The 25,648-nt window shown below is 40.2% G+C and overlaps 2 protein-coding genes across 2 annotated transcripts in view; one reads left to right on the plus strand and one right to left on the minus strand.

The window, feature by feature from the left end:
* The first annotated feature begins 12 nt into the window (after positions 1 to 12).
* LOC143287692 (type-1 angiotensin II receptor-associated protein-like) lies at positions 13 to 18,602 on the plus strand. The gene is made up of 7 exons (XM_076595895.1): positions 13 to 193; positions 1,363 to 1,397; positions 1,984 to 2,098; positions 2,926 to 3,013; positions 5,601 to 5,646; positions 5,998 to 6,119; positions 11,329 to 18,602. Exons 1-7 carry the CDS (start codon positions 167 to 169, stop codon positions 11,436 to 11,438), a joined length of 543 nt encoding a protein of 180 aa, XP_076452010.1. The 5' UTR covers positions 13 to 166; the 3' UTR covers positions 11,439 to 18,602.
* A 174-nt stretch (positions 18,603 to 18,776) lies between these two features.
* Positions 18,777 to 25,648, minus strand: part of LOC143287694 (peroxisomal targeting signal 1 receptor-like) — a 40,754-nt gene continuing 33,882 nt past the window's right edge. Inside the window, exons 14-16 of the mRNA XM_076595896.1 lie at positions 25,459 to 25,545; positions 23,128 to 23,285; positions 18,777 to 20,393 (exon numbers count right to left, since the gene is read on the minus strand). Coding sequence (XP_076452011.1) covers positions 20,186 to 20,393; positions 23,128 to 23,285; positions 25,459 to 25,545 — 453 coding nt within the window. The 3' untranslated portion in view covers positions 18,777 to 20,185. The remainder of the gene's footprint in view (positions 20,394 to 23,127; positions 23,286 to 25,458; positions 25,546 to 25,648) is intronic.

A 25,648-nucleotide genomic window follows, 5' to 3' on the forward strand; every position in this document is an offset into this window, starting at 1 on the left:
TGGTGAAGAGTAAGTTCAAGGCAAGCTTGAACACGGAAATTTATGGTCACGCTGTATCTTGTCTCGTGACACTACCTGTTTCTGATCCGCTGGTGTCCATCATCTTATCAACATTACGAACGTTTAAAATTCATAGTAAGAGGAAGAAACTTCGCCAAAAGTGAAGATGAATGTTCCAAGTTTGGTGCTTAAGGTATGCAGCACCATGTTTTTGTCCTATGTAAATATTATGCGTCATGACCTCGTGATTAGCAAAAACAAAGAATGACTAGCAATGTCTGATTAGGTGATCTCAATACGAACATACTCATCCTCCAACATACTATGTGCATGCCATTAATTGATTTGTTGTTGCTTTTTAATGTCGATAAAAAGGGCTTCATCAAAAGTGAAAAGTGCTGAGTAACCCAATGCTGCATGTAAGAACAAATATTCATTTCAGTCAAACTTCAAACTAATCAAAGGCACACAGTTTTGAAAGAATGAATGAACTTGAATTCAATAATTCACAAACACACAGAGATAGAAACAACAAGAAACAGTCCGAACATGTGCATGTTGAATTGTTTAGATAATTCTGAATGAAAAGTACATAGATAACACAAATACCAACAACCAGACAACAGTGTACTTTTGTAGTAATGAACCCAGACTGTAAAATCAAGAAAAGATTTATAAAACAACATTGAGTAGTCATAATGAGTGAAAACCCCGTCTGTGTGGAAACCACCAGCACTCTCAACGTTGCATGCTGAACTGGCTGTGTCTGTAAAATTTCATAAACAAAGGTATTTCTCTGATAGGATTCAAGCACAAGAACCACCAAGTCATCTGTCATTGACACTAATCAGTCTTAACAGCTGGATGTGCACCAGTTACTTAACTGTATATGAAATCTGAATCCATGTCTGATTCCATTGTTGTTTTGGGAACTGCTGTATGAATTGCTGTACTATCTGTTGCACCCAGAATTAACATGACCTGACAGACTTTTGTTTGATATGTTGAGGCAGAGAAAGCAAAACAAGCCTTGTATAAATCTGTGATTTACTTAAAGAGATTTAAACTGCAGGTCCACAGAAACTACCCCCCCCCCCCACCACACACACACACACAAAGTGCTGCAGAAATAAAGTTGACCTTTCACTCAGTACTGCACAACACAGCTGGATGATTATGTGCTTGTGATGGTAGCAACTGATTGAATGTTTATGAACAACCATCAAAGCAAGCTCTGGATACTAGGTTCACATGCAGTGAACCACCAATCTAATCAAGCAGCTGGCAGTAATTAGTAGTGTGTATGGCCCTCCTTCATCCCTAGTTGCATGATTATTGAGCCTCTTTTTCATTTTGTTCCAGATTATCGTATGTTCTCACTTCTTCCTGAGTGTTTGGTAAGTGATCACTGCAATGTTCTGTAGTGTAGTGCAGTGTGGTGTGGTGGTGTGTGTGTCTGTGTCTGTGTTTTATACATGTGTGTATGTCTTTGTATAAAATATGTGAGTGGATGGTTGAGAGCACATAATTATGCATGAAATCCTAAAGCAATAATAGTTCATTGGTGTAAACATATTCAGAATAAGAAATGAATTGTTCTATATTATACGATAAAGTATTTCATTATCTTATTTGAGGCTGGTACTTGGTAAAGAGACCAACCATTTATAAACATCATCACCTGTTGCAGAATTGAGTTCTATTACTTATTTCTTCTTCTTTGTTTTTTTTTCTTTTTTAAAATCTTTTTATGAATATCAGCCAGAACTGAAACACGCTGTCAGAAAAGTATACTTGTTTATCTTCCCATCTGTACCAAGAACATTGGAGATTTTGATTAATGTTGAATTTACTGGTGATAATCATGTACAATTCTGTGTCAGTTTGTGTTATGTTGAGTTTATAATCTCACTTACCAGTATTTTTAGTGTCATTTGGTGTCCCTTTTCAATCAGTGTTGTCACATGCTTGTTTATATTTCAGGGGCACTATGGGTTATGGTTTCATGCCCATATCATATGTTTACGTTCATATTGGAGTTCTGCTGTGTGGGTTATGGGCTATTGGTGTTCCAGAATCTGCAGACGCTGTTGTGATGGTAAGTCAGTGTTTCTGTGTGTGGGGTGGATACTGAACTGTGTGAGTATGTGTGCATCACTGCAAGTGTGTGTGTGTGTGTGTGTGTGTGTGTGTGCATCGCTGCATGTGTGTGTATGTGTGTGTGTGTGTGCGTGTGCCTGTGTGCATCACTGCATTTGTGTGTATGTGTGTGTGTGTGGGCACATGTGTGCATGCATTTATGCCTGATGTGTGCTTGTTGCTGTTGTATTTTACTCCTATTAAAGTGAGTCATGGGTAAGAGCAATAGTAATAAAGACAGCATATAATGATATCAAGTCATGATACACATGAAAATAGTGTTAAACAATTTTGACGATTTTTTTAAAATTTATTTATTTTAATTTTTGAATGGATTATGAATGAAGAATCTGCAATTTAAATAGTCTTAAATATTTATTTGGTACATTATCATTATTTGGCATCCAGCAGTCATCTTCATCTCTGTATTGTATAGCATATTTGCTCACCAGGTGCCTGGTACAATTATACTATAGCCATCCCACACTGTATGGCATGAATCGTTATCCATGTGATGGCTAGGCTAAGGAAAATTTGACTCTGAAAAGGTTTCTGTAAAACTATCGGGATAATTTTAACCATTGTAGTAGGGGGAGGGGGGTAGGGGGTGTTGTGTTTTTTCATTCACTTTTGTCAGTTGATATATTGGGAAGTTTATGTGATGATATGGTTAGTCAAGATGCAGTTGCCTGTACCAATAGTTTGAAATGAACTCAAGGACAGTCTTCTCAATTGATGGTAAGCAGAACCAAATTTAGAGATCTATACTGATTTGATTGTTTTCAGATGTTGGTGACTTTGGGATTCAGCATTCTTCAGGACATCATCTTGCTGGGTCTGTACGAACCAAGGGGATACGCAGTAAATGAATCACGTAAGAAAGAGAGAGTCAGATCTACAATGCTTATACAACAACTAGATGTCAGGTTTGTTTGGAACTTATACATGTTGGGGTAAAATTGAAACAACGTAACCACTGAGTAAGAAATGTTGGAATGGTGACTCCACTGGAGAGTGAAAAACAAGTGATCATAAGATTTCCGTTAAGAAAGCCAGAAGATGGATGCTGTGGCCAAATACAGAATACAGAATACTTTATTATCTCAACAAGAGAAATTCATTTGTGGTGTAAAACACATGAACAATACATGGAAATCACAGTCATTCAACATGTATATATAAAAGACAAAACGTTCAGATGGCAACCCATGCATACAATAAAAAATCACAGTAGATAACAACAACTCAACAGAAACCTTTAAAAGGTAACTTAGAGTAAATCATACATACATCATCACAGCCGTACATGTGCAACACAAAATCAGTTAAAGGATATGAATAAAATAGGCATGAAATAGCATACTAAAAGTAGACATGAGACATAAAAAGATTAAAATTACAGTGCAGTTCAACAATGATTTGATTTAAGATGTCACATTCCACAAACACACATTCTGGCATACATTTTTTTAATTTTTATCACAGATCTGATTATCAAATCATTGCTATTTAACAGCTGAATTGAGGTTGGTATAAAGCTGCATTTGGTTCTGTTTGTACAGATCTGATTATCAAATCATTGCTATTTAACAGCTGAATTGAGGTTGGTATAAAGCTGCATTTGGTTCTGTTTGTTTTAAATTTAAATTTAATTACACATACTTAACAGTAACCCACTAGTGCAGACTCCGGTAGGGGTCTGACATTCCTGTCCTGTGCAAACTACTATCCTCCAGAGCGCTGGATTCTTAGCCGAGTTTCCCAAGTTTGATTCCTGGTGCATATCTGTTATGCATGTGTGGGTGTATATGTGAATGTGTGTCTTCATGTTTTACATTTATTTGCTTATTTATCATCATTGTTGTCTTATTTATTTATTTACTATTATTATTATTATTATTATTACTACTACTACTTTTTTATATTATAATTATTATTTATTTATTTATTTATGTACGCTTATCTATTATTTATTCACCTTTTTTTTTTCTCAAGGCCTGACTAAGCGCATTGGGTTACGCTGCTGGCCAGGCATCTGCTTGGCAGATGTGGTGTAGTGTATATGGATTTGTCTGAACGCAGTGACGCCTCCTTGAGCTACTGATACTGAAACTGATGCCTGGTTTTGACGTTATGTTTTTTGGGGGGGTTACCTTTCACACAAAACATACTCTGACGCAGTTCTGTTTCTTTTAGTTGTATTCTTTCTTGAGTTATGAAGTTGACACTGGAGTATTCTAGGAGAAAGGAAGCTATCTATCACGGAGTCTGGGAGAGATGTTTCCATCATGAAGGGGATGCACAGACAGCCATGAGATGGGAGAGCATTGACTATTAAAAGAAGGGTTTTATCCTTAAGGAGTCAGGATGCATCCGATAAGACTTGGCAGACAATTCTGGAAATACATAGGCGCATGAAAAGATTACACTTCTACAACAGCATAATAATTTTTTTAAATGCTTGGTCATTGCAGACCTACCTGTTAAGGGTGGAGATTTTTCCGATCTCCCATGTCAACACATGTGCAGACCTGCTTGTGACTGAACCCCCTTCGTGTGTATAGGCAAGCAGAACATCAAATATGCATGTTAAAGATTCTGTAATCTATGTCAGCATTTGGTAGGTTATGGAAACAATAACATACCCAGCATGCACACCCCTGAAAATGGAGTATGGCTGCCTTCATGGTCGGGTAAAAACAGTCATACAGGTAAAAGCCCACTCGTACATGAGAGTGAATGTGGGAATTGCAGCTGACAAATGAAGAAGAAGAAGAGAGCCAGAGGTACTAGGAAAAAGTGAAACAAGGACTCATTGTAACACATGAGTGATGGCCTAGAGGTAACGCGTCCGCCTAGGAAGCGAGAGAATCTGAGCGCGCTGGTTCAAATCACGGTTCAGCCGCCGATATTTTCTCCCCCTCCACTAGACCTTGAGTGGTGGTCTGGATGCTAGTCATTCGGATGAGACGATAAACCGAGGTCCCGTGTGCAGCATGCACTTAGCGCACGTAAAAGAACCCACGGCAACAAAAGGGTTGTTCCTGGCAAAATTCTGTAGAAAAATCCACATCGATAGGAAAAACAAATAAAACTGCATGGAGGAAAAAATACAAAAAAAAATGGGTGGCGCTGTAGTGTAGCGACGTGCTCTCCCTGGGGAGAGCAGCCCGAATTTCACACAGAGAAATCTGTTGTGATAAAAAGAAATACAAATACAAATACAACCCCCCCCCCCCCCCCCCCCCCCCCCCCCCCCCCGACTCCCCCTCCCACCTCTCCATCCTACCCCTAACTCCCTCACCCCCAACACTGGACCTGTTGCAGTGGAAGTGATATTTATTTATTGATGCAATTTTGTTTATTTATTTGATTGAAAAAAAAATTCTTTATTTGATTAAGAAATATTTGTTTATGAATTTGGGTTTGTGTTTTTGATTTTTTTGTTGTTTTTTTTTCAGGTCCTGTAACAGCTTCTGCTCTGAATGAGTATCGATTTGCTCTGGGGTATCCTTTGATGAAGTGGAACGTGTCAGGTTTTCTGTTTGTAAGTTTGTCTGTATGTGTGTGTTTGTGTATATATGTGTGTGTAGGCATACCTGTAAGTGTTCATGTATGAAATACATAATTTACTGTGGACATTTAGCTTTGTTTGTACTTTGGATGCAATGTGTTGTCATAGCTTTTTTGTCAATGTTTACTCACTTAGTTGTACCAGCCTGCATGTTTTGATGGATGTTTTTCTTTTATTGGAACTATGGCATTGCGAAGCACTCAGACTCAAGAGTTGAATTATTTGATCATTGCTATATGAATAAACATCATGATTATTAATCATCAACCTTAACCTGACATGAGCATGTCCATTCTGAACCTGATTCTGAAGCCGGTCAGCGTCTTTCTCCTGTTCAGAGTGTATCAGGCTCGCAGCAGTGAGACCGCTTTCACCATTCCGGGCATCGAACGCATTCCTGGCTTGGGTGGGTATTCCATTTGTTGTGTGTGTGTGTGTGTTGGGAGGGGAATGGGGGGAGGGGGGGAGGAGGTTGGGTGTGAGTGTGTGTGTGTGTGTGTGTGTGTGTGTGTGTGTGTGAATGTGTGTGTGAGTGTGTGTGTGTGTGTGTGTATTGTTGTGGTTGTTGTTCAACGATTGTAGGTCTGTTCCCTAAGAATGAATGAGTATTTAAAAAGAAATGGGGAGCGGTCTCCTGGGGCAGTGGAAGTTGAAAGCGTGGTGGTGGTACAATGAGAGGGGTTTGTGAAAAGTGTCCTGAGTAGTATATGCTGTATGTTTTGTGTGCATGTGTGTGTGTGCACGTGCTCATTTGTGTTTTGTGTGCATGTGTCTCTGTGTGTGTTTTGTGTGCCTGTGTGTGTGTGCATGTGTCTGTGTATTTTGTGCGCCTGTGTGTATGCGTGTGTGTGTACATGTGTCTGTGTGTGCCTGTGTGTGTGTGCCTTATGTTACTGAGCTGTTCATTTCTGTGAGTATTTACCGACTCTGTGTGAGTATGTGTGTCTGTGTTTTGTGTTTATGTGTGTGTGCCTAATGTTACTGAGGTGTTTATTTCTATGAATATTTACTGACGGTGTGTGTGTGTGTGTGTGTGTGTGTGTGTGTGTGTGTGTGTGTGTGAGTGCCTTGTGTGTTTTGTGTGCCTGTATGTGTGCCTAATGTTGCAGTGAGTTGTTGATGTCTGTAATCATTTACTGACCGTGTGTGTCTGTGTGTGTTTTGCTTGTCTGATGTTATTGAGGTGTTCAGGTGTGTAATCATTCACCATCGAGTGGCATGACTTCACTGATGTTATTGAGGTGTTCAGGTGTGTAATCATTCACTGACCATCGAGTGGCATGACTTCACTGATGTTATTGAGGTGTTCAGGTGTGTAATCATTCACTATCGAGTGGCATGACTTCACTGATGTTATTGAGGTGTTCAGGTGTGTAATCATTCACCATCGAGTGGCATGACTTCACTGATGTTATTGAGGTGTTCAGGTGTGTAATCATTCACTATCGAGTGGCATGACTTCACTGATGTTATTGAGGTGTTCAGGTGTGTAATCATTCACTGACCATCGAGTGGCATGACTTCACTGATGTTATTGAGGTGTTCAGGTGTGTAATCATTCACTATCGAGTGGCATGACTTCACTGATGTTATTGAGGTGTTCAGGTGTGTAATCATTCACTGACCATCGAGTGGCATGACTTCACTGATGTTATTGAGGTGTTCAGGTGTGTAATCATTCACTATCGGGTGGCATGACTTCACTGATGTTATTGAGGTGTTCAGGTGTGTAATCATTCACTATCGGGTGGCATGACTTCACTGATGTTATTGAGGTGTTCAGGTGTGTAATCATTCACTATCGGGTGGCATGACTTCACTGATGTTATTGAGGTGTTCAGGTGTGTAATCATTCACCATCGAGTGGCATGACTTCACTGATGTTATTGAGGTGTTCAGGTGTGTAATCATTCACCATCGGGTGGCATGACTTCACTGATGTTATTGAGGTGTTCAGGTGTGTAATCATCCACTATCGAGTGGCATGACGTCACTGATGTTATTGAGGTGTTCAGGTGTGTAATCATTCACTATCGAGTGGCATGACGTCACTGATGTTATTGAGGTGTTCATGTCTGTAATCATTCACCATCGAGTGGCATGACTTCACTGATGTTATTGAGGTGTTCAGGTGTGTAATCATTCACCATCGAGTGGCATGACTTCACTAATGTTATTGAGGTGTTCAGGTGTGTAATCATTCACTATCGAGTGGCATGACTTCACTGATGTTATTGAGGTGTTCATGTCTGTAATCATTCACTATCGAGTGGCATGACTTCACTGATGTTATTGAGGTGTTCAGGTGTGTAATCATTCACCATCGAGTGGCATGACTTCACTGATGTTATTGAGGTGTTCAGGTGTGTAATCATTCACTGACCATCAAGTGGCATGACTTCACTGATGTTATTGAGGTGTTCATGTCTGTAATCATTCACCATCGAGTGGCATGACTTCACTGATGTTATTGAGGTGTTCAGGTGTGTAATCATTCACCATCGAGTGGCATGACTTCACTGATGTTATTGAGGTGTTCAGGTGTGTAATCATTCACCATCGAGTGGCATGACTTCACTGATGTTATTGAGGTGTTCAGGTGTGTAATCATTCACTATCGAGTGGCATGACTTCACTGATGTTATTGAGGTGTTCAGGTGTGTAATCATTCACCATCGAGTGGCATGACTTCACTGATGTTATTGAGGTGTTCAGGTGTGTAATCATTCACCATCGAGTGGCATGACTTCACTGATGTTACTGAGGTGTTCAGGTGTGTAATCATTCACCATCGAGTGGCATGACTTCACTGATGTTATTGAGGTGTTCAGGTGTGTAATCATTCACCATCGAGTGGCATGACTTCACTGATGTTATTGAGGTGTTCAGGTGTGTAATCATTCACTATCGAGTGGCATGACTTCACTGATGTTATTGAGGTGTTCAGGTGTGTAATCGTTCACTGACCATCGAGTGGCATGACTTCACTGATGTTATTGAGGTGTTCATGTCTGTAATCATTCACCATCGAGTGGCATGACTTCACTGATGTTATTGAGGTGTTCAGGTGTGTAATCATTCACCATCGAGTGGCATGACTTCACTGATGTTATTGAGGTGTTCATGTCTGTAATCATTCACCATCGAGTGGCATGACTTCACTGATGTTATTGAGGTGTTCATGTCTGTAATCATTCACCATCGAGTGGCATGACTTCACTGATGTTATTGAGGTGTTCAGGTGTGTAATCATTCACTATCGAGTGGCATGACTTCACTGATGTTATTGAGGTGTTCAGGTGTGTAATCATTCACCATCGAGTGGCATGACTTCACTGATGTTATTGAGGTGTTCAGGTGTGTAATCATTCACCATCGAGTGGCATGACTTCACTGATGTTATTGAGGTGTTCAGGTGTGTAATCATTCACTGACCATCGAGTGGCATGACTTCACTGATGTTATTGAGGTGTTCAGGTGTGTAATCATTCACCATCGAGTGGCATGACTTCACTGATGTTATTGAGGTGTTCATGTCTGTAATCATTCACCATCGAGTGGCATGACTTCACTGATGTTATTGAGGTGTTCATGTCTGTAATCATTCACCATCGAGTGGCATGACTTCACTGATGTTATTGAGGTGTTCAGGTGTGTAATCATTCACCATCGAGTGGCATGACTTCACTGATGTTATTGAGGTGTTCAGGTGTGTAATCATTCACTATCGAGTGGCATGACTTCACTGATGTTATTGAGGTGTTCAGGTGTGTAATCATCCACTATTGAGTGGCATGACTATACTGATGTTATTGAGGTGTTCAGGTGTGTAATCATTCACTATCGAGTGGCATGACTTCACTGATGTTATTGAGGTGTTCAGGTGTGTAATCATTCACTATCGAGTGGCATGACTTCACTGATGTTATTGAGGTGTTCAGGTGTGTAATCATTCACCATCGAGTGGCATGACTTCACTGATGTTATTGAGGTGTTCAGGTGTGTAATCATTCACTATCGAGTGGCATGACTTCACTGATGTTATTGAGGTGTTCAGGTGTGTAATCATTCACCATCGAGTGGCATGACTTCACTGATGTTATTGAGGTGTTCAGGTGTGTAATCATTCACTATCGAGTGGCATGACTTCACTGATGTTATTGAGGTGTTCAGGTGTGTAATCATTCACTATCGAGTGGCATGACTTCACTGATGTTATTGAGGTGTTCAGGTGTGTAATCATTCACTATCGAGTGGCATGACTTCACTGATGTTACTGAGGTGTTCAGGTGTGTAATCATTCACTATCGAGTGGCATGACTTCACTGATGTTATTGAGGTGTTCAGGTGTGTAATCATTCACTATCGAGTGGCATGACTTCACTGATGTTATTGAGGTGTTCAGGTGTGTAATCATTCACTATCGAGTGGCATGACTTCACTGATGTTATTGAGGTGTTCAGGTGTGTAATCATTCACTGACCATCGAGTGGCATGACTTCACTGATGTTATTGAGGTGTTCAGGTGTGTAATCATTCACTATCGAGTGGCATGACTTCACTGATGTTATTGAGGTGTTCAGGTGTGTAATCATTCACTGACCATCGAGTGGCATGACTTCACTGATGTTATTGAGGTGTTCATGTCTGTAATCATTCACCATCGAGTGGCATGACTTCACTGATGTTATTGAGGTGTTCATGTCTGTAATCATTCACCATCGAGTGGCATGACTTCACTGATGTTATTGAGGTGTTCAGGTGTGTAATCATTCACCATCGAGTGGCATGACTTCACTGATGTTATTGAGGTGTTCAGGTGTGTAATCATCCACTATTGAGTGGCATGACTATACTGATGTTATTGAGGTGTTCATGTCTGTAATCATTCACTATCGGGTGGCATGACTTCACTGATGTTATTGAGGTGTTCAGGTGTGTAATCATCCACTATTGAGTGGCATGACTATACTGATGTTATTGAGGTGTTCAGGTGTGTAATCATTCACTATCGAGTGGCATGACTTCACTGATGTTATTGAGGTGTTCAGGTGTGTAATCGTTCACTGACCATCGAGTGGCATGACTTCACTGATGTTATTGAGGTTTTCAGGTGTGTAATCATTCACTGACCATCGAGTGGCATGACTTCACTGATGTTATTGAGGTGTTCAGGTGTGTAATCATTCACTGACCATCGAGTGGCATGACTTCACTGATGTTATTGAGGTGTTCAGGTGTGTAATCATTCACTATCGAGTGGCATGACTTCACTGATGTTATTGAGGTGTTCAGGTGTGTAATCATTCACTGACCATCGAGTGGCATGACTTCACTGATGTTATTGAGGTGTTCAGGTGTGTAATCATTCACTATCGAGTGGCATGACTTCACTGATGTTATTGAGGTGTTCAGGTGTGTAATCATTCACTATCGAGTGGCATGACTTCACTGATGTTATTGAGGTGTTCATGTCTGTAATCATTCACCATCGAGTGGCATGACTTCACTGATGTTATTGAGGTGTTCAGGTGTGTAATCATTCACCATCGAGTGGCATGGCTTCACTGATGTTATTGAGGTGTTCAGGTGTGTCATGAATCACTGGTCGACAGGTGGCATGCGCAGTGGAGGCTATGAGGACCTGGAGAGCACCAGACCCTCCGCCCCTTACTCCGGCATGCCTGTGGAGACTGCGTCCCACCACACCACCATCACCAAGTAGTGATGCACACACACAGCATGGTTTTTTTTCACCGTACGCTCCGGTGATCTGTACCACTGTTGATTTTTTTTCCCAATTATAGACTCTGATTACCTGTGCTGCTGCAGCTGCTAAAAATAGAAAGGTCTGTGTATTTGAAACGATGTGAAAAGTGCTTTTGGTGAAGGCTACTTTTCTGTTTTCTTACATTTTGAAAAGATCTGTATGTTTAATTTTTTTTTTCATTTAAGATAAAAAGGATCTGAGAACTGCTTTGATAAATGCTACTTTTCTTTTCTTTTTTCTTTTTCTCTTTTTTTAAATATGTTTATACAGGTACAAAACAAAAAAATTCCATGCTTTTTAAAGTAAAAAGGATCAGATTTTTTATTATTTTTTTTATTGTTCCATTGTTTGGTTTTTGAAATAGATGTACACATGGATTGAAGAGACACAGAAAATCTGTTATTTTGTCTCAAATTTACACTTGCATATTTGACTTTTTGTTGTTCTTTGATTTGAAGATAAGATGTGGATAAAAATGAAAGAGCAGCACAATTTTTTTTTACCTCAGATATACACACATATATTTGACCTGTAACACAGTTGCTACACAAAATATGCAAATGTTTTTCTATGCAATCATTGTGTAATCAGTATGGAGGGAATGGCAGTTATGGCAGTTTGCATGTAGGTTTTTTTTTTTTTTTTTTTTTTTTTTTTTTCAAAAGAAAGTGTTGTTGTGAATGTAATAGCAGCATGCCTACACATTTTCTGTTTATGCTTCTTACAGTTATTGTTTCCTTGCAGTATTATCCCTGCTCAGACTCTGATAGTCTCAAAGAATGTTCTTGACGCTAAAAACTGTTTGCCGTTGTTGGTTCCTGTTTGTTCAGTCTTTGTCCTTGCTCATTGTACCACAGTCTCTTTACTGTCCACAGTGAGTAACCGTAAATGGGTGTGCTCGGACTTGTCCTGAAAATGTTTCCCCGTACAAAGAGCCATTGCGTCACACTGTTTAAACCTGTGTCCCTGTTTTTCAGGTTACTTTTGTGTGCTTGAATGGGTGTCTTTTCATACGTTCTTTTGTTTAGCGTCTATCCTTGAATGGGTGTCTAGTCATACGATCTTTTGTTTAACGTCTGTCCACAGTTGTGATTTTACACAAAAGTCCATCCACCTGCCCCACCCCACCTTTGCCTCATCGATTGACTTCTTTTCCAATTTCTCTTGCCTCAGTTTGTATTAAGGAGTGTGTGTGTGTGTGTGTGTGTGTGTGTGTGTGTGTACAATACAATAATGGTTTATTTAGTTTTGCAGGCAGGTATGTATATGCGTGTATGTATGTGTGTGTGTGTGCATGGCTGGAGGACGCAAGAATTTCCGTTATCTCCCGAGCAAGGTTTGATACTTTTATAGATGCAAATTGAACACTGAGACATTATCAAGAAACTCAGTATCCACACCCTTCTCTTTCCATGGAGTTTATTCTCCTGTTGTAATAATATTTGTCATGAATGTTGGAAAAGCCACTGTCAGTTAAACTGTTGCAGAAGGGTATATCAAAATGCTGAAAATCAACATGTTTTGTTCTTTCATTTATTATTCTTATTGTTTTATTTCAGTGGGTTTTTTTTTGTGTTTTTTTTTTAATACTCATTTCTCGATTCTGTCCTGTACTTTATAATTTTGCACAAGTTTTACAATGTTATATCAGAGTTGGCGCAAATATATTTAAATTGTCATTGATATCACAGAAGATTAAAGAGAGCTCCATTAACAGATGTAACCATGTGTTATTAAATCAGGTAGAACAGTTGTAAGAAGACAGACATCTTCCAAATACTTTTTTTCTTTTAACTACAAACTTTTTTCTTAAAACAACAACAACAAAACGTTTATTTATTTATTTGAAACCCAGTTTCACTGCAGGCTTAGTTTCACCCACTTTGGTTGAAAATGGTCTTCCAGTATTTGACCCAAATCACTATGTTTCAATTCTAGTCCAAGTTTTCCACTTTCGCCACCACCACCACTCCTATGCCCAGAGAGAAAATATTTCAAAGTCTTGGGCTTTACCAATTTTGAATTTGTCTGAAGAGCTGAAAAGCTCAAACAGGAGCTTTGTTAGGTTTGGTTTTGAAACTGTAGTAATGTTTCCCTGTTTTTCTCTTTCTCTGTGCAAGTGGGTTCTTTTTTTGTTTTTGGGTTTGTTTTTGTTTTGCTGTCAAAATGAATCTGACTGTATAATTTTGCTGTTGACAGTCCTTTTGTTACCTTGGATTCTTTTACACATGCTAAATGCATTCAGCATATGGTACCTCGGTTTATCGTCTCATCCGAAAGACTAGCACTCAGACTACCACATATAGTGTAAAGGGACTGGAACCTGTGGACACTCGCTGCCTAGTCAGGTGCGTAACCAGTCAGCCACCGATTTACGAGGCTGAAGTATCCAGCATTTGCAGGTAGGATATTGCAGAAGGTGATTGTCCACAATGCAGGTGGTCCACACCCAGGAGCCAGGACTGCAGCGGAATGAATGAATGTCAGTGTGTAGGTAGAAGGGACCTCACTCAGGCTGGCCCCATGACTAAGCCATTATTGTCATCAGTATGGGGCTTATTAGGTAGTGTCCTATATATGTCAGATTAGAACAGGCACTACTGAACCCTGTCAGTGACTCAGAAGTAGTGCAGGGTCTCCTCTGCTGTGTGGCCTCATGGCAACCTAACATTGATGGTTCCCTGTGTATTGCCGATGAGAGGACTGCAAAAAGAGAGAAAAGGGGGTAACATGTTAGCTGTAAAAAAAAAAAAAAAAAAAAAGAAAAAAAGTTGAGCAGTCCGATGTATCATCTAAACCCAAGAACCAAAACTTTTCAGTAGAATGAATTAATTAAAGAGCTACTGTGTTAGGCAGTAAAAATGTTGACTGGGACCATTGTTCACCAGTAATAACATGTTTCTTTTTTCTGCTTATGCCAGAGGTGCTGGTATTAACTGTTTAATATGTAAGACGTTTTTTGTGTGTAAAGGAACTTTTCCTTTTTTAATAACAAATATGTAGCTCTCGTTTTCTGTTATATGCTACATTTTCAAAACACAAATTTTTCATCTGCAGACGCAACTGCTCATATATGTGTAATCTGTATCCTCTTGTGATATGCTTTTAATCTTGACACAGACATATTTGCTTGTTGCAGATATTCAGATTCATGTGTTTTCAGTGATGATGGAAATTTTTGGGTCTGATTTTTACATTTCTAACTAAACTGTCGACTCAGTACTGAGTAAACATTTAAGTGTCGTCCAAGAGCTAACTATTTTCGTTCGTCATACGGTTTTTTTTTAGAGTGCAAAACTAATCCTAATGTCATGCTAATCATGGAAGATGTTCAGGGTGTCAAAGTTCTCATTACATTCCAGTATTTTCAGAGCATAGCTTTGATTTTTCTTGTCTTGCACTTGGATAAGTAATATTGGAGAGTTTGGTGGTGGGTTTTCTTTGATGTTGTTGTTGTTGGTTTTTGCTATTTTTTATACTTTACTCACTGGTGCCGATACAAAAAGTCATGGTAATGATGATAATGTTTTTACAGCTTTAATGGAAGAAGTATTGTAATCTCAGAACTGCTTTAAACTATTTTGAAGCTGTTTGGCCTGACTGTGTGGAAGTACCTGAAGTTTGTTCTGCTGTGATTGAGATTTTAAATGTACTCCGGAAAGTGTATGGCTTACACTCACAAATGCGTTTAGTGTGAGACGGCACTCTGAATGAGGCATGACGTTTTTGGATCCTTGTCACGTCAGCCTCGGCTTCTGGTGTGTGTCTGAACTCAGACCTCTGCACCATTCCACATCAGCTCACGCACTCCACTCCAAACTTTAGATTGAACAATGCACCAGATAATCGCTTCCCCGTTTTCATGTATCTTCAACAAACGTGGTAAAAGAACCCCCCAACTCACTCACTAAACTCTTTTAACCATGGAATTCAGGTTTCAGAGCAGACAGTTCATGTTGTTCATGCCAGCTTGTGTTGATTGTACTAAAGATGTCACTATACTCAGGGGGGAGGGGAGGGGAGGGGAATGAAAATTTGGGATGATGTACTATTATGTATCTGTTTTATTTTTGTGGCTTGTTGTATTTGTGCAGCAAATATACGTATTCAAACAAACTCCTTTTTTTTTTTTAACCAGGGAAAAAAGAAAAAGAAGAATGCGTAACGTAAGTTGCTGAATTAGCAATAGATTATGAAGAAGGCGGTCATTAGGAAGGGTGTGCAGTCCTGCTTTCATGGTGGACTTTTCGTCGCTCACAGAGCGAGAAGCAGGTCATAAGACATAATGGGGCTCATGTACGTTTATGTGTATTTGACTGTGCTTTCATATCTGTGAAACTGCATGTTTGGTGCATATTTGTTATGCATGTGTGGGTGTATCACTGTATGTGTGATTGTGTGTCTTCATGTTTTACACTTATTTGCTTATTTATCATCATTGTCTTATTTATTGATCTGTTTATTTATTATTATTATTATTATTATTACTACTACTACCCCTTTTTTATATATTATAATTATGTTGATTTATTTACTTATTTATGTACGCTTATCTATTATTTATTCACCTTTTTTAGGCCTGACTAAGCGCGTTGGGTTACGCTGCTGGTCAGGCATCTGCTTGGCAGATGTGGTGTAGCGTATATGGATTTGTCCGAATGCAGTGACACCTCCTTGAGCTACTGAAACTGAAAACTGAAATGGGCAGCCCACCACCGTAACTGAGTTTGCACTGCCTTTGTTTATAAAAGGGTCAGTTTGAACATGTAATGGCAGAGATATGACAAAAAACATGCTCAAAGTAAACAGAGAAGACTAAAGCAAATAATGGGTGTAATTATAAAACCAACTATATCTTGTAAACTTGCAGAAACAATCACCGAAAATTTCCAAAATCCTTTCGTCAGAACAGCAGATTTCCACGACATAATTTTAGCTTTTTGGTGGCCTGGAAAAAAAGGAAATGCAGATGTGCATGCACGCTCGGTTCTCGCTGAAAATAACCATGGAACCTCCATGAAAATCAGAAGAAAGTGGGTCTGCACATGCTCTCTATTGTCTCACAATTTCCTCTGCTGTATTCATGGGATGCGGATTCCACATTCACCTGTAGTATCAACCTGTGGGTTTTTACATGTGTGAACGTTTTGCAATACTGTAATGTTTGGGGTGTGCATGAAGGGGTATGTTCATATTCTGTAACAAACGAAGCGCTGACATGGATTATGGTATCTTTAAATGGGCAAATCTAATTGTCTGCATGTGTATATATGAAAGGGGTTAAGGCCCCAGCAGATTTGCACAAATAGTGACCTGGGAGAACAGGAAAACCTCTACCCCTAACCCACTGGGCACTACTACTGGGATCAACCCCTCCGACCTTAACACTTCAAAAGTACAATGCTTTAACCTTTCATCGATTGAATTCATATGTCTCAAAAATTGTTCTTCTTCTTTGTTTGTGGACTGCAACTCCCATGTTCACTCGTATGTACATGAGTAGGTTTTTACTTGTATGACCGTTTTTTGTTGGTTTTTTTGCCCCATCATCTGCACCGTTTCACTGGCATTACCCCCATGCTGCTCTCTTAGATACCCCATACACGGCCACACCCGTGTTCGTCCGTTGCAGTTCCAGCGTTGGCAGTCCACAGGGAACCATCGATGTTAGGTCGCCAGGAGGCCACACACCAGAGGAGACCCTGCACTGTTGCTGAGTCACTTCGGTGGTGTTCAGTGGTGCTTGTTCTGTTTTAACGTACTTAGGACACCACCTGCTAAGCCCCCTACTAACGACAATAATGGCTTAGTCGCGGAGCCAGACTGAGCGAGCGTCCCTCCCAGAGTGGAGACCGCCACCATGTCCCTCAGACAACAGCCCCCCATGAATCTGCCGACACTGACGACATTGACAGGACTCACCCCAAGCACGGAAGTGGAGAGGTATTGAGGAGGTCACCATGAGAGCAGGGCATGAAAGGCCACAGACTTTGAGACTATTTTGTTTTTTTATATTAATGACGATGATGACGACGATGTTGCTATGGAGGTCCATTTTGGTTTGGGACTGCGCGACAAGGCTGTACTCTATGCTTCCTGTCATAATGATATCCCGGCGTTAACCAGGCCTGAGAGATACAGACACTTGCAGTGTTGGTCAGGTAATTAGAGCAACACACCCAAAGATGCATCCTTGAAGTGGATGACACTCGACTGTGTGGTCCCAGTCTCCCCATCTAAGCCCACAGCACACTCAACTCTAGGTAGGAGCCGGCCACAGGCCGAAAACCCCACCTCCGCTGGGATTCGAACCCGCGTCCTCCCAGCCGTCAGTCCACGACGCTAACCACTTCGCCATGGCGGCTGGTTGTATGACCGTTTTTACCCCGCCACATTGGCAGCTGTACTCCATTTTTGGGGGTGTGCATGCTGGGTATGTTCTTGTTTCCATTATCCACCAAACGCCGACATGGATTACAGGATCTTTAACGTGCGTAGCTGAACTTCTGCTTACGTATACACATGAAGAGTGTTCAGGCACAAGCAGGTCTGTACATATGTCTGAACATATGTTGACCTAGGAGAACAGAAAAATCTCCACCCTTTATCCACCAGATGCCATTACCGAGATTCGAACCCGGGACCCTAAGATCGAAAGTCCAACGCTTTGACCACTCGGCTATTGCGCCTATCCTGACAAGTTTTCAAATAATGTTACACAAAAAAATAGTGATATAAAAGGTAACGTTTGCCTTCATGTGCCGTTTTGTCTTGGAGAGTATTATTGATGATGTTCTGAAAAAATGAAAGAACAAACTGGAATTATGTGTACCTGGTGAGTAGAAAACCAGTATTAATGAGTAGGTATTCATGTGCATTACCATGTAGATCTGTGCATCTGCAAATGAATATTCGCTTGCATACACTGTAGGCCAACGAATGGATGATTACATTATTATTATCATGTATCCAACTTGCCAGTTGTTACTTTATGTTAGTCCTCTTATGGCAGTAAGTGGCGGATAATCACCAAATCAGTCTTGTAGCACTGAGTTTACCATTCCATTTTTTTCTTCTTGCATTTGAATTTTTTTTTTAATTAAAAAGAAGAATTTCTCAGATGTCTGTTTGTTTGGAATGGGTGTCTGATTAAATATAAAGCATGTGTGTTTCCACTGAAGAGAATACATCCTGAATATGAAAAAAAGTGTCTGTTCAAGAGAATATCGGCATGCACACACACACACACACACACAGTCGACCATGCAAGCAGAATCCAAAATGCAAATGAGATAAGGTTTCCAATGGTTTCTATTGAAAATATTTGTAAGAACAATGATAATGCCACACTGTATCTCATCTTTCATTATCTCCTGAACAGTCACCAGAAAGTTCATTCACTTCATTCCAGCTACACATACCCTCAACATTTAAACCACATCACAGATTCACTTAATACTCTGTACAATAATACAATAATAATATCCTGCCAAGCTATCAAAAGAGTGAGTGTGTGTCTGTGTGTGTACATACACAAATGTACATCTGTAACAGTATGAAGCAAGTATATTGTGCTTGTTACATGTGGCTTTCATAAATCTGCTTTCTTCTTCAGGTGGTATGAACTAAAAACAAACCAAACACAAACTGTTTCACAAGCTTCAATGAATACCAGTTCTGGCACTGAATCTTTTTGCCATTGGTCTGTGTGCACAAGGTGAACAATACAGCAGTGACTCTGGCACTGTCAGTCCTGACTTCTGATAAACTTCACCCTCACAATAATTTGATTTTCTTCAATATCCCTACCGTAGAAAATAGAGCATATATACCCACCCCCCAGCATAATTTTTAAGAACAATGTGCCAAAACAATACTTGATGAAATTTTAGCAAACAAAATGGTCTCCCAGTTGCATCTCTAGTCTCCCCTTGAAGCTAACGGTTGACCTGAGAGACAATATGAAATCATATGGATGTGTGTTTGTGGAATGTGGTTGTATGTGGTTGTGTGTGTGTGTGCATGTGTGTGTGTGTGCATGTGTGTGTGTGTGAGGGAGAATGAGGAAGAAAGTGAGACAACCACCACCTAAACCATTCACTTTGTCACTAACTGAAAATCTGTCTCAGAACCCCAGGCAGTTCCTGCGAAAGTGTGGCGACATCATCAACACCACCAGAAGTGCACACCACTGTTCTGCTGCATTTCACTCTGGCCTGAAGTCTTGGTAAACGCAGCGCCTCACAATGAACACACTGATGGGCAGTCAGACTGCAGCCAGCGGAGGAATGGGAAGGCAGGGACACAGGTCCTGCACAGGAAGAACAGGAACGAAGAGACGTCGGATTAGCAGCAGCAGCAGCATGTTTGTGAAGAAATGAGGGAGAAGACAGCCCACAACCACACTGATGATTTTCTCTCGGCATCTGCTCCTTAATCATGGATGACTGGCAATGATCAAGTCCAGATAAAGGCTGATAAGCACTGATCGCTGGCGAAGACTGATTACAACTATCATATTTGTTATTGCATAATAAGGCATGTTCTTTGCAATGCTGGCTGCCGAGAGATGCGTCCGATGCACAACTTTGCACGACAGAAGCTTCCGGAATCGTTTTCACAGTTTGCGGGGGAAACTTCTCAGTGTGGAACCAGTCCTTGGCAAAGACACAAGCCTTCTCGACAACACAGTCTGTCTCCTGTCATGAGCTCACGCCAAACTCAGAGCAGAGGGCGTCAATGTCGTTGTTCTCACACAGAGGGACGAGGTCTTTGCGGCTCATGAGGAACAGACACATGCGCAGAGTGGACCAGATGTTGTTGGACATCTGAGACACAGACTGCACGGTGGCGGAACCCCGGCTCTTCTGCTGTATGTTGAGGGCGGTCAGAAAGTGCTCTATGGCCTCTCTGTCAACACAGCAGGGACTGCTTTAGATGGGAACATCTTCATAATAATCATAATACGTTAATAAACAATATCTTTAATGCACTCTACCCCCTAAGCAAAGGGGCCAGGAACACTAACAACCAACATTAGTAAGGACGGGGTAAAAGCTGTTATAAAAATTAAAAACTGAGCACTATAATCAAAGGCGTGGAAGACAAATTTGTCTATGACAAAGTATATGTACATATGCATGCATACAGATTTGTGTGGCATGTTCAGAAGAGAGGTGCAGAGACAGAAAGTATGTTGCACATGTGTGCAAGCGAGAGAGTACAAAGTGTGCGTAAGTGTTACTACCTGTTCTGCAAACACAAAGAACATGTCATTGAAAAGTACAAAACACAACCTAATCAAGGCTCTGATCAGTGCTTTGCATTTATTTGAAGGTCAGGCATATGCTCCTTTATTTTTTCTCTCCAAAGCAGATGTGGTGTAGCATATACGGATCAGCCTGCACGCTCTGACAACTCCTTGAAACTGAAATTGACAACTTGCCCCTGAATAAACACATACACCATGTCCTTGTCCTGAACCACTCACAAAATACTGAATACTGAAAACACACATGTTCTAAAACCCCACACAAAGTAATAATTTGTGGGCACATCCTAATTCTTTGTCTCTGAATAAACATACAACACACCTGTGTTCTAAAACCCCACACAAAGTAATGATTTGTGGGCACATCCTAATTCTTTGTCTCTGAATAAACATATACACCACATCTGTGTTCTAAAACCCCACACAAAGTAATGATTTGTGGGCACATCCTAATTCTTTGTCTCTGAATAAACATACAACACACCTGTGTTCTAAAACCCCACACAAAGTAATGATTTGTGGGCACATCCTAATTCTTTGTCTCTGAATAAACATACAACACACCTGTGTTCTAAAACCCCACACAAAGTAATGATTTGTGGGCACATCCTAATTCTTTGTCTCTGAATAAACATGTACAACACACCTGTGTTCTAAAACCCCACACAAAGTAATGATTTGTGGGCACATCCTAATTCTTTGTCTCTGAATAAACATATAACACACCTGTGTTCTAAAACCCCGCACAAAAGCACTGATTATTGTTCCAGTCATTCTAAAACTGTTCTCACGCCTATCATGCTGTTACCATGAAGCTGGTTAAGGTCAGATACTACAGTCAAATGACGACTTTTTTCCTCTTTGACTATATATCTTTTTTTGGGGGGGGGGGTCTACTAGGTGTATCATCACTTGTGGATCACAAAAAAGTGTTCTTAGATTTCTGTGAATAACCGTTGCTATGGAAACAAATCAAAATGGCCACCAAACAATGTATAAAAGAAATCGGGTTTGTGGTCCATGCAGACACTTTTTGTTATGTGGACTTGATACACAATGGCATTGTCTTCATTTTCAGGTGAGATTGTGTTGATTCTTCAATTACTGTACTTTTTATGAATTTTTGAAATTTTGGGTACTGCGAAATCCTCAAAATTTACAATGGGTAAAAAGACTGGAACTGCCATGAACTAAAACCCAGAGAATATTTTCACACATACTTGTGACAAAACTTCAACAACATGTCATAAAACAATCATGCAAAGTCTCATGGTTGTAGGTTTACTCATCATTGAGCAAGTCCAAGGTATGTTGTCAAGGCCAGAAACTTGACGACTTGCGTCGAAATTGAACAAAAAATTATCAATAAACACTTTCGTGATTCAGCCAGCAATCTTTATTGGCAATTTTTTCATTATTAAAGACATCTTTACAGTGGAAAAAACTTATGCATATGATAGAAGAGATGTTCAAAAATCAAAATCCATCAAAAACCCAAATCATGAAAAATCATCATTTTGGTCTCTTTTGCACTGCCGTGTCCCTCCTTAGCTGCTTGACTGAATAAACATATACACCACACCTGTGTTCTAAAACCCCGCACAAAGCACTGATTTGTGGGCACATTCTGATTCTTTGATGAATTTATGCAACACACCCATGTTCTTACACCCCACACAGCACTGACTTGTGGGCACAACCTAATTCTTTGTGTTTGAATAAACATATAAACCACACCCATGTTCTGAAACCCTGCACAAAGCACTGATTTGTGGGAACATTCTGGTTCATCTCTGAATAAACATAATTCTATGTTTCTGAATAAACATATACACCACACCCATGTTCTAAAACCTGTACAAAGCACTGACATGTGGGCCACAACCTAGGTCTTTGTCTTTGAACAAACACATACAGCACACTCATGTTCTAAAACCCCGCACAAAGTACTGACTTGTGGGCTCAACCTAATTCGTTGATAAACATATGCACCACATCAATTTTCTAAAGCCCCACACAAAGTATTGACTTGTGGGCACAAACTTATTCTTTGATAAACGTATACACCACACCAATGTCCTAAAACCCCACACACAGTACAAACTTGTGGGCACAACCTAATTCTTCAGTAAACACATTCACCACGCACATTTTCAATAAACCACCACACCTATGTTCGAAAAGGCCCCACAAAGTACTGACTTGTGGGCATAAACATAAGTCTTTGTCTTTGAATAAATACATACACCACACCTATGTTCTAAACCCCATGCAAAGCTGCACAAAGCACCATCTTGTGGGCACAACTTTGTCTTTAGATGAATACATACACCACATGCATGTTCTAAATTTAACCCTGCACAAAACACTGACTTGTGGGCTCCCAGGTTGATGCAGGCAATGCCCAGGTTGTAGCGTGCGCGGATGAATCCCGGCGACATCTGCAGGGCGTGGTGGTAGGCGTCCACAGCCTCCTCGCTGCGGCCCCCGTTGGCCAGGGTTGCTCCCAGCTTGTTCCACAACAAGGCGTCCTAAACGACAATCATGATGGGATGTTTATAGAGAGTAGAGCGAAGTCTCAAGTTCAGTTCTGACCTGGAAACACATCTGTGCAAGTCTGCTTTTCATGGATGTCTAGGTGTTGGCATGTGGCATGTGTGTGTGTGTGTGTGTGTGTGTGTGTGTGTGTGTGTGTGTGTGTGTGTTCCTTCCCCACCCCCACTATGATGAAGAAGAAATTCTCACTTTTTAGCAAGAATGGTAACTCTCGTTACATACGATGATAAATGTCTTGAATGTCATTTATTCTTCCAGTCGTTCTAAAACTATTCTCATGCCTGTCATGCTGTTAACATGAAGCTGGTTAACTGCTTGACTCATGTTCCCATGTTAGTCATTGGATCTCTTCCTTGTGTGGGACCCACTCTTGTGTGGTTCCCAATACAGCATTAGCTAAAGAAATAAGCTGTACAACTGGACTGACAACATTTCCAAGAGGAAACTAAAACCAGAAAATTAACAAAATCACTTAATGTGCCTGTTTTAACGTTTCACTTCCTGTTGTGACTTAAAAATTAGCTCCAATGCATTTTCACCATTTCAACACTTTTTTTTAATTTTTTTTTTTATTTTTTTAGCTCCAATGCATTTTCACCATTTCAACACTTTTTTGACAGGCTATGCATATAGTCATCACTACTGAACTACCTTCTCACTGACACATAAAATCTAGCATTTAGAATGAATGAATACATTTTCTTTAATAAGGGAAGTGGAACAAGCAAGGACATGCTTTTTTTTCATTTAGTCAAAAGAAGAAAGTCTGTTAAAAAAAAAAAAAAACCACCCCAAAACTGCAGGTTGCAAAATAAGGATCACTTTACAACATATAGTTGCTGTTTTTTAATTAACAGACTTTCTCCATTTGTACGTTTTTTAGAGTCAGCAGTCAACTTCATCAGTTATGGTCATTACACATCAGCAGATGCTTCAATGTGATAACATTAACAGGAAAATGGAAAAGAACCAAAAGCAATAATATTATATATATATATATATATATAAGCCCTAACTCACTGAGGGTTTGAGACCAGTCGGCTACCCTCACCTAGTTTAGCCTGCCTGTCAAAGCCATTGCCCGGGAGTTGGGCGCTGCCGCAAGCTAGCAGCTTCTAGGACCCATAGGTGAGAGCTGGGTGCCGGTGGGGACCAACAGAGGATGAACCACTCCCGGAAGAGTGTGACAAGCCCCCCCTCCCCCCACCCCTCGAGGTACTACCCCTCCCGTGCACCCCCTAACCCTGGTTAGCAGGTAGGTTGTATTCAAAGACATGACTTTGTTTTTCTTGTCCACAATTAAAAGGAAAGAAATACAAATTCTGGACAGAACAGCTACAGTAATACTAACTACACCATCTACGTGTTTACTGCATATGAATATTCTAAAGAGGACACTGAATTTATGGGAATGAACATAAAAGAAGAATTGAATCAATTGTGTTTTTTTTCAACTCGTTGTAGGCCTCCACTGGTTTGTGCAGATCCAGAGATCTACCATGTGTTGCTTTGTGCTTGGAGGGATAGAAAAGTCTCCTTTACTGCCGAAATAAAAGTATAATCGAGATATAATAAAACACACAAAAAACATGATTTAAACAGCTTTACTACATCCACTACAATCAAATCTATTTATCGCACGAAGAAGAAAACGTCAACATTGCTTTAAGTATTAAATTTTGACAAATGACGTCAGATGCACTGCAGCAGTGCAGACTAGTCTGCTTGCTTCAGAACAAAACATGCATGGTTCGATCCCGCTTGCATACCCTTTTTTTTCTTTTCTCCCAAGCTTATTCTAAGTATCATATTTAATACAGAGCACTTTTCAACTATTTTTTAAATTCTCTTTTTTTCTCCTCATGATTCCTTTACTGGATAAAGCACGAAGCATAAGTGAGTATTGAAGGCTTTGCCTCTGTTATGTAAATACTAAATGTTCTACACAAACCTTGGAGAGGCTCTCAAGGCCTGAACAGCATGTTGGTTTTATGAGGTCAGGCACCTGCTGCTGGTTTCCTTCTTTCTCTTTCTTTTTTTCTTTTTTTTTTTTTTTAAATAGCAGATGTGGTATGGCATAAATATAGATCTGTCCGCACACTGTGACACCACCTTAAAATTGTACGGAAACTAAAAACTGAGACTGACCTGTGGCCTGGCTTGCAGCGCAGCCTGAAAACAGTCCACAGCCTTGCTGTACTCTCCGCTCAGGTTGAACAGTACGCCCAGGTTACTCTGCAACCAAAATGATAATGATAGGAAATTTTCTTCCTAAAATTAAATTTATGTAACACACTTACCGTGACCCACTAGTGCAGACTCCGGCAGGGGTCTGATA

Source organism: Babylonia areolata, chromosome 11, assembly GCF_041734735.1.
Source record: "Babylonia areolata isolate BAREFJ2019XMU chromosome 11, ASM4173473v1, whole genome shotgun sequence".
Lineage (NCBI taxonomy): Eukaryota > Metazoa > Mollusca > Gastropoda > Neogastropoda > Buccinidae > Babylonia > Babylonia areolata.

Excerpts from the sequence above, each read along its gene's own strand:
- LOC143287692 (XM_076595895.1), top strand. The coding sequence starts at position 167 with ATGAATGTTCCAAGTTTGGTGCTTAAG. Across the intron at positions 1,398-1,983 it reads CACTTCTTCCTGAGTGTTTG|GGGCACTATGGGTTATGGTT; the intron begins GTAAGTGATCAC and ends TTTATATTTCAG. Across the intron at positions 5,647-5,997 it reads GAGTATCGATTTGCTCTGGG|CATGTCCATTCTGAACCTGA; the intron begins GTATCCTTTGAT and ends ACCTGACATGAG.